Source organism: Thamnophis elegans, chromosome 10 (assembly GCF_009769535.1).
Source record: "Thamnophis elegans isolate rThaEle1 chromosome 10, rThaEle1.pri, whole genome shotgun sequence".
NCBI lineage: Eukaryota > Metazoa > Chordata > Lepidosauria > Squamata > Colubridae > Thamnophis > Thamnophis elegans.
In genome coordinates, this window is record NC_045550.1 from 3,862,623 (window position 1) to 3,871,754 (window position 9,132).

Sequence of the window (9,132 nt, forward strand, 5' to 3'; positions counted from 1 at the left end):
ATTGAGGTGATTGCAACGTTTCCTGTTTCTCCGCTTAAGGTGAATGGACTGATCTTTTTTCCTCTATTTTTGTAGGAGGCTTTCAAACAGCTCCTGGGGCTGGGTGGACAGAAATGAGCAAAAACAGGCTGTTTTTTGCTCAATTTTGCCCTCCCCAGCCCCCCAGGAGCACTCTATAAGCTTCCTAATGCCTTTTTTGACAAAAAATGGGCCGTTTTGTGAAAAAATGGGCCATTTTTTCCATTTTTGCCCCCCCCTTCTACAAGCGTCTTAAAGGTTTCTATACCCTTTTAAAAAAACAGGCCCATTTTGCGAAAAAACGGGCCATTTTGGGGAGGTTTGCAGAGTGCAAAAAGTTTTTTTTTTAATTTGCCTCTTCAAAACCTTGGTGCGTCTTATACTCCGGTGTGGCTTATACTCCAAAAAATACAGTAAACTATGGTTCAAACTCTTATTGAGAATTGACCTGACAGAACATCACACCTTAAATTTTTATGTACAAACGCATTATTTTTAGGAACTATCTTAGTACTGGCACTCAGTGGTTACAGGAAAGTATACAGGGAGTCCTTGTTTGCTGACTGCCTTGTGCAGACGATTCGCAGCTACAACAGGGATGAAAATTTAACTTTGTGAGCAATTCTTGCATTTATGGTCTTTGCAGACCTGTAAAAGCCAAGGAAGCTGAAATAAGGTGGTAAGCACCAGTCATGCTTTGACTTAGCAATCACTTTGCTAAAGAACTATTGTGTCTTAAAAGAGGGTGGAGCGTATATGCTATTCAGATCTTCCAAATGAAGCAGTTCTTAATCTTGTCATGTATTTTTTTAAAGCCTCATCCCTCCAAAAATTGTAGAAATACCATGCATTCCAGGTGACACTATAAATAATTGTTTCACCTCATGGAGATAAAGTTTAACTTTGAGGCTTCGTTTTGAAAGTCTCCGCATGTCATGAATCGAGTATTTTTCTTGTCACCATGGTAATGTTTTTACTGCAGACCAAAGTTCAGCTATTTATTTCTTTATTACCATTACTGCTAGTACAAAGTTTAGGGTGCAGGCAATGTGCTCTCATTTTTTCAGGAAGAGTGGCAAAACCTTCATAGACTGAGATCCTCATCGAAAGAATTGCAGATTCTGTCTCGGTGGAGAAACCTTATTATAGTTTACGAAAACTCTCTTCTCTTTCTAACACAATGCCATCCAGGCGAAAGACCTTGATGTTTGCCTCGGCTTTTTTCACCAGTCTGTGCTCTTTTGTTATTGTATGCGTTGTGCTTGCAACTACAACTGGGTGTCAAGTGACATTACCAATATGAAAGAAAATCCCAATATGAAGCTAGTAATTACATATGGACTTTTCCAAGGAGTTTGCTCAGATATATCGCAAGGAATTGGTTCACCTCCCACCAGCTTTCAAGGTAAATAACAGTAAAAGCAATAATGCTGCTCTTTGACCAATATCTATCTATCTATCTATCTATCTATCTATCTATCTATCTATCTATCTATCTATCTATCTATCTATCTATCTATCATCTATCATCTATCTATCTATCTATCTATCTATCATCTATCTATCTATCTATCTATCTATCTATCTATCTATCTGTCTGTCTGTCTGTCTGTCTACCTTTCTATCTATCTTCTATCTATCATCATTTCTATCTATCTATCTATCTATCTATCTATCTATCTATCTATCTATCTATCTATCTATCTATCTATCTATCTATCAATCATCTATCTCATTGTCTGTCTATCTATCTATCTATCTATCTATCTATCTATCTATCTATCTATCTATCTCCCTCCCCCCCCCTCTCTCTGTATCTCTCTCTGTCTCTCTCTCTTTCTCCTTCCCCTTCTCCTCCCTCCCTCTCTCCCTCCCTCCGTCCCTTCTATTATTGGGAGTAGCTAGTTTGTTAAACTTTTGGCCAAGTGTTCATTGTTTATACAATACATTTACATTTACTCTAAGGACTTTCACTCACGGGGAAATTGTGGTACAATAAATAAGGAATTATAAATTGTCTAGAGCTAGTCCAGCAAGGAGAGCTAAAGCTCAATTGAAAGATGTTATTACTATCTTTTTTGGGTTTTTTTAAAGTGTATTTTAGATTTTTTTTGTTAAAGATTTATACCCTGTATTGCTTCTGGTTCTGTTAATTAACATGGCTTTATTCTATTTTACTATTGCAAACCCTGAAAGATTTAAGCAGTAAAACTAACTAGAATAACAAAGAAACGCTCTCTTCGCGTCAATATCAACAGTACAACTGAAATAGTACTGTAGCGATGTTATTCAGACAAACAGGTTCAGACCAAAGACATGCACATCTGACCAGAACTGAAGAATGAATATCACTGGCCTAGCTAGAGTCCAAAACCACAGATGGATTGCATCTCAGAAGGATTACATCTTAGCCTTTTCTTTGCATCCATGCAATGAATGAAATCACCCTAGCATAATACACACCAATTCCAACTGTTAGAATTGATACAGATCATTATCATTCATCACTCATATCAAAGAAGGTGAGATCTAGTTGTATTAGGAGGAGCACCCTATCACCTAGGTCCCACCATAGTCACTCTCAAAAGCAGTCAGTGTGGTGTCAGTACCAACTACAAAAGTAGACATGGCAGCTAAGTACAGCCTCCGAACTCAAAGCTAACAGTTTGTAAAATAAAGACAACAGGACAGTGGTGGGTTTCAAAATTGTTCGAACCTACTCTGTGGGTGTGGCCTCCTTTGTGGGAGTGGCTTGCCGCCCATGTGACCGGATGGGAGTGGCTTGCCGCCCATGTGACCGGATATGAAGATGCCAACGACACTTGTCAGAACCACCTTAAATTACCTCACACACAGCACCGGCATGCATAAGAATACGATGTAAACTTCTTTTTTAAAAGGCATCTTTGATTTGCATTGAAACAACTTCACACACGCAATGTTCTGATTGCACCACAAACGCAGTAGCCATCCTTACCTTCCACAGAGGCACTGAGTTTTATAAATAGGAGCATGATAGTGTAGAATAATCATATCCAAGGACCAGTGGTGGGTTTCAAAAAAATTGGAACCTCTTCTGTAGGTGTGGCCTGCTTTCCGGGTCCACTGGTGGAACCTCTTCTAACCGGTTCGGTAGATTTGACGAACCGGTTCTACCGAATAGGTGCGAACTGGTAGGAACCCACCTCTGCAACAGGAGAAAGGTCATTACCACTTACTCTCCCCACCATAATGTGAGAATAACCTTAGGAAGAGGTGTCATATAATAGTCATACAAGAGATATCTCAGTCACCAAAAGGAATGGGGCTGGATAAAGCATCTTAGAAGGAACCCTTCCTAGTCTCTGGAAAATAAAAGCAAGGGAGAGAGGAGTGTAAGATTTTATTATTGTAATTTGCAACATAGATAGTGCTAGTTCTCATGGTTTTGGTTGCTCATGGTTCTGGACTACAACAAAGAGCGGATAGCTCCTTCCACTGAGCCGAGGTGGCGCAGTGGTTAAATGCAGCACTGCAGGCTACTTCAGCTGACTGCAGTTCTGCAGTTTGGCTGTTCAAATCTCACTGGCTCAAGGTTGACTCAGCCTTCCATCCTTCCGAGGTGGGTAAAATGAGGACCTGGATTGTTGTTGGGGCAATATGCTGACTCTGTAAACCGCTTAGAGAGGCCCTATGAAAGCGGTATATAAGTCTAACTGCTATTGCTATTATTAAAAGCTGTGTATTAGATTAAATTAAGCTGCTTCTCCTTATTGAACGTCACAATGGAGTGGATGGCTGTGCTGAGCCTAATAAATAAGAATAATCCTTACAACAGAACATATATTATTTTTCATATGTTGTGAGAGTATAAAATGCATTTTATTATGTACAATTGAATATATTCTTGATGGAAACTAGCAAGATAACTAAATATGCAAAGCCCTGTAGTATGAATTATACAGAGGCTATTGCGCATAGCATTTCTTGGGCAATTTGTTGGCAAGAGTAATTTGCTTGAATATTAAAAGGTCAGTTAATTAGTAGCCTTACCACAAGTAAGGCATCTGATATTATCCGTCCAGATTTCTCATGAGCCTTCCTTGACGAAACAATAAATTTGATCTCTTCTCTTACATTTTGCATTCTAAATGCAGAAACCACGACACACAATTAAACTAGCAGACACTTATTAGGCTGACATTGTGATTTATGTTGTGTAATAAATGACTGTAGGCTTTCCTTGGGCTTTCCAGAAGAATCCTAGAATAAGATGCAGCACTTCATAAGTTATTCCTCACCTCCCATATTAAAAATGTTTTATTCTTAAATAAATCCCCAACCCATTATGTTTGAAATGTTTAGCCATATAATCAAGGAGACACAATTTTGTTCAGTTTAGGTTTGATTTAAAGTATGTTGCCAACATTTAGCCACTTCTAAGCAAGCATAAATATTTGACATTCTTGTAAAGAAATCAACCCCTTTTACAGACATTTCTGTGCCCCCATACAGATGGCCTACTCTAAAGATGAAACTTGTCATGATGTGAACATAGACAATGTTCTACAATGCGCTCTACATGGGGCAGCCCTTGAAGAGCATTCGGAGACTTCAGCTCATCCAGAATGCAGCCGCGCGAGTGATTGTGAGTGCACCTCGGTACACCCACGTTACACCTATCCTCCGCGAGCTGCACTGGCTGCCCATTGGTCTCCGATACGCTTCAAGGTGCTAGTCGTCACTTATAAAGCCCTTCATGGTATTGGACCTGGGTACTTGAGAGACCGCCTGCTGCCAATTACCTCCCAAAGGCCCATTAGATCCCACAGATTAGGCCTCCTCCGGATTCCATCTACTGGCCAATGTCGCCTGGCTACTACCCAGAGAGGGCCTTCTCTGTGGCTGCTCTGGCCCTCTGGAACGAACTCCCCGTGGAGATTTGGACCCTCACCTCCCTCCAGGCTTTCCGTAAAGCCGTTAAAACCTGGCTGTGCCGGCAGGCCTGGGTTGATGAGTTCCCTTCCCCCCCCTCGAATTGTGTGACTGTTGATTGTTTTTTTTAAATCCCTTTGTATCTTGTTTGTTGTATTACCTTCTTGTTTTACCCCCCCCCCCCTTTGGGTTTGTTAGCCGCCCTGAGTCCCGGGAATAGGACAGCATATAAATGCAATAAACCTTAACCTTAAACCTTAATTTAAGAAAACGCATAAGGATTTTGCTGTATTATGTTTGAATGGGTATATTTGAGTAGAAATAGTCATGCCTTCTGTTTTTATTTTAAACATGCATACAATAATATATTTTTTGTCTTTTGTTCTATGTTTTAAAACACAAGATTTTGCCAAAGAATTGTGGGATAAAATAAAATCACGTCTTTGAAATATTAAACCACTACATCAAATTATTAGTGCTGTGCCAAAATGTTCTAGTCTCCTTTTGTTTGTCAGAAAACAATGGCTTCTATTTTTTTTCCAGAAAAGAAAGAATATACTAGTGAGATTTTAATGAGAAGAAAATGCCTTGTTCTTAAACTTACTTTGATATTATGAGATAGTTGAAACTAGGTGATATGCCTTTCATCATGCAATAATCTCTCCACCAGATCGCAGCTTCATTGCTGTTCTATTCTACAGATAAACTCCAGGAGAAATTATTATGAGGTTAACTACTCCCATAGGATATTATTTTTTAAATCAGAAAGAGAGACCATCAGAGAGGTTGTGTATTAGAGGAGAGATGTACAGCAGCACCTTGTACTTATAAAGTGAGCTCACAACATCAGAAAATAAAAGAATTATAAAACAATTTTAAAAGATAAACAAGGAGCAGTTTTCTACTACTACGTTCAATAAATTGGAAATGTTAAGAAATAAAATCAGAGACTTTTCTCAAGGTTTTTTGACATTACAGTAAGCAATAAAAAAGAGGAAGAGAAGAAGGTTCATTAGACTTCTAAGAATGATTCCAAATTCTACAAGTCCTAATGCTATTCAGGTCCAAGAATAACAAATGCATGGCAGGGATCTAATCACATTCCCAAAGATCTCAATAGAGATTAATGAACTGAATGAATTGTACATACATTTACACGACACATGTGTTTTTGGATGTGATCAGAATCTTTATAAATGAAGCACCATCACTAGCATTGCATACAAAGCTATTTGCCTTCAATTCTGCACAAATGTGCCCTGTCCAAACAAATAAGCAGTATCCATGACTGTATGTCCATCTGCAAAATTCCAACTCTTACTCATAAACTCCCATGCACGATAGTCAGTAAATGTTTTTTTTTATAAAGCTAGAAACAGTCCTTCCTAATTTAAACAGTGTGTCAGTTTCATTTTATCTGGACAATATTCATTGGGAACAGAGAATTCAAAATGGACAGTTTGAAAGTGGCCATCATTGTCAACAATTGCTTCTTTAATTCTACATTTTACTTTTTTAATTACCATTTTTGGGAGTATAAGATGCACTGGAATATAAGATGCATCAAGGTTTTGAAGAGGCAAATTTAAAAAATAGGTAGGCAGATACAGGGAGGGAGAGAGAAATACAGTAGGTAGGTAGGGAGAGAGAGGGAAAGAGAGAGAGAGAGAAAGAAATACAGTAGGGAGCTAGGAGAGAGAGTAGGTAGGTAGGTAGAGGGATAGAGAGAGAGAAATACAGTAGGTAGGGAGAGGAGTAGGTAGGTAGGTAGGTAGGTAGAGAGAGAGAGAGAGAGAGAGAGGGAGAGAGAGAGAGAATACAGTAGGTAGGTAGGGAGAGAGAGAAGGTAAGTAGGTAGGTAGATGTTTCCAGGTGTATTTATCTATTTGCTGGAGAAGGAAATCGCTGACAATCTGCAGCACCTAAGACTTGTTTCTGCTGGCACAGCACTTGATCAATCTAATTCTCATCAATCACCCTAACTAAAGAGCTTTCCAAAAGGAGGAAAAAAAGTTTTTGCACTCTGCAATCTCCCCAAAACGCCCCTTTTTTCATGAAAACTGGTCGTTTTTTTGTTTTCAAATAAAGGCATGAATAACTTTGGGGGGCTTGCAGAGTGCTTGGGAGGGGGGCAAAAATGAGCAAAAATTGGCCCGTTTTCCATGAAAACGGGCCCATTTTGTCAAAAAAAATTGCATGCATAGCCTTATGGAGGCTTATAGGGGGCTGGGGAGGGCAGAAATGAGCAAAAAATGGCTCATTTTTTGCCTCCCCCAGCCCCCAGGAGCACTCTGAAAGCCTCTATAAAGCTATGCACACCATTTTTGTGAAAGAGGCAGGACTTTGGAGGCAAAAAATGCTGTATTTGATGTATAAGACGCACCCAGATTTTCAGCCTCTTTTTTGAGGAAAGAATGTGCGTCTTATAGTCCAAAAATAGGTACCTTTACAGAAATCAGTTCATTCATGTGAAATTCTAGAACAGGGTCTCCAACCCCCAGTCTATGGACCACCACCAGCCACGGCATGCCAGCCACCAGCTGCACAAAAAAGCAAAGCCCCCATGCGCACATGTGAACCTCATGTGAAATCACGTTCCCTCCGGTCATGGAAAAATTCTCTCCATGGAACCAGTCCCTGGTCCCAAAGGTTGGGGGCCAATGTGTAATGAGAGTAATATATGGCAAAAATAAATTTTAAAAAAATCAGAAGTCTGGTAGCTATTTTTCCACCCACCCACTGTAGGCCTCTATTGAATCGAACTGGAAACTAATACTTTTAAATGTTTTGCTGGTCAGAAAACATGATAAGAGGTTCTTGTGAAATATATCTATATCAGTGTTTCTCAACCTTGGCAACTTGAAGATGTCTGGACTTCAACTCCCAGAATTCCCCAGCCAGCATTTGCTGGCTGGGGAATTCTGGGAGTTGAAGTCCGGACATCTTCAAGTTGTCAAGGTTGAGAAACACTGATCTATATTGATAGTACTTATATTATCTCTGCATCTTGTCATACTAATTATGAATAATTATGTTTCAGTTGCAGGTGCTCTAGGAAATGATACTTTGAAGATTTTCCATGGTGTAATTATATTTCTTTTGGTTGTTACTATGCTGAGTTCCTTCCTTAGTTCTGGATTTACCTGTTACAATGCCATCAGCAACCCATACCAAACCTTTCTGGGGCCTACTGGAGTTTATACCTGGAATTCTATGTCTTGTAAGTAATACACATTTGAGCAGATATAATTTTCAAATAATTGATAATCTAATACACTTAGCAATAGCAATAGCAATTAGACTTATATACCGCTTCATAGGGCTTTCAGCCCTCTCTAAGCGGTTTACAGAGTCAGCATATTGCCCCCACAGTCTGGGTCCTCATTTCACCCACCTCGGAAGGATGGAAGGCTGTGTCAACCGTGAGCCGGTGAGATTAGAACTGCTGAACTGCAGATAGCAGTCAGCTGAAGTGGCCTGCAGTACTGCACCCTAACCACTGTGCCACCTCGGCTCATTTCTAATCTAAATCCTTATTCTCTCTCAAATCTACTGGTAACTTTGCTATATACCAGAGGTGGGTTCCTACCGGTTCGCACCAGTTCGGTAGAACCGGTTCATCAAATCTACCGAACCAGTTAGAAGAGGTTCCACCAGTGGACCTGGAAAGCAGGCCACACCTACAGAAGAGGTTCCAAAAATGTTTGAAACCCACCACTGCTATATACCGTATGTGTTTTATACATACAGTATATATGTATGTATAACAAAAGGCCTACTGGCTCCTTCCATCACCCAGATCATGGAAATGACACAGAAGAAATGCCATTCGTCAACACTGCCGATCCTATAAAGATCTGAGCTCCTTAAAAGTTAAAATCTTAGGCCATCTGATCATTGATGTTTCATCTCATGTCTATTTGGCTCCTTGAACCAGTAGGGGAAAAAACACGATGTTTCCTTAGTTCTTAGGATAGCAGCCTAAAGAGTGAAATTGCAATACAGAAAAACATTGCTTAGAGACAAAAAATAGAAATACACTTCCAGACAAAAACTGTTTTATATACATCAAAGTAGTGAAATGTTATACTGTCAAATGAACTCATTCAGTCATTTTCCTGGAGCTAAAACCCTTCAGTCTTCTATTAGACTTACATCAGATTTCCTTTGATGTACTTTGCTCTTCTTGTGATGCTGCTA

At 39.6% G+C, this 9,132-nt stretch overlaps 1 protein-coding gene across 1 annotated transcript in view; it reads left to right on the top strand.

Moving 5' to 3' along the window:
• Positions 1-1,012: 1,012 nt before the first annotated feature.
• CLRN3 (clarin 3) overlaps positions 1,013-9,132 on the top strand; it is a 9,875-nt gene continuing 1,755 nt past the window's right edge. The window contains 3 exon segments of the mRNA XM_032225497.1: positions 1,013-1,286; positions 1,289-1,423; positions 7,973-8,152. Coding sequence (XP_032081388.1) covers positions 1,199-1,286; positions 1,289-1,423; positions 7,973-8,152 — 403 coding nt within the window. The 5' untranslated portion in view covers positions 1,013-1,198.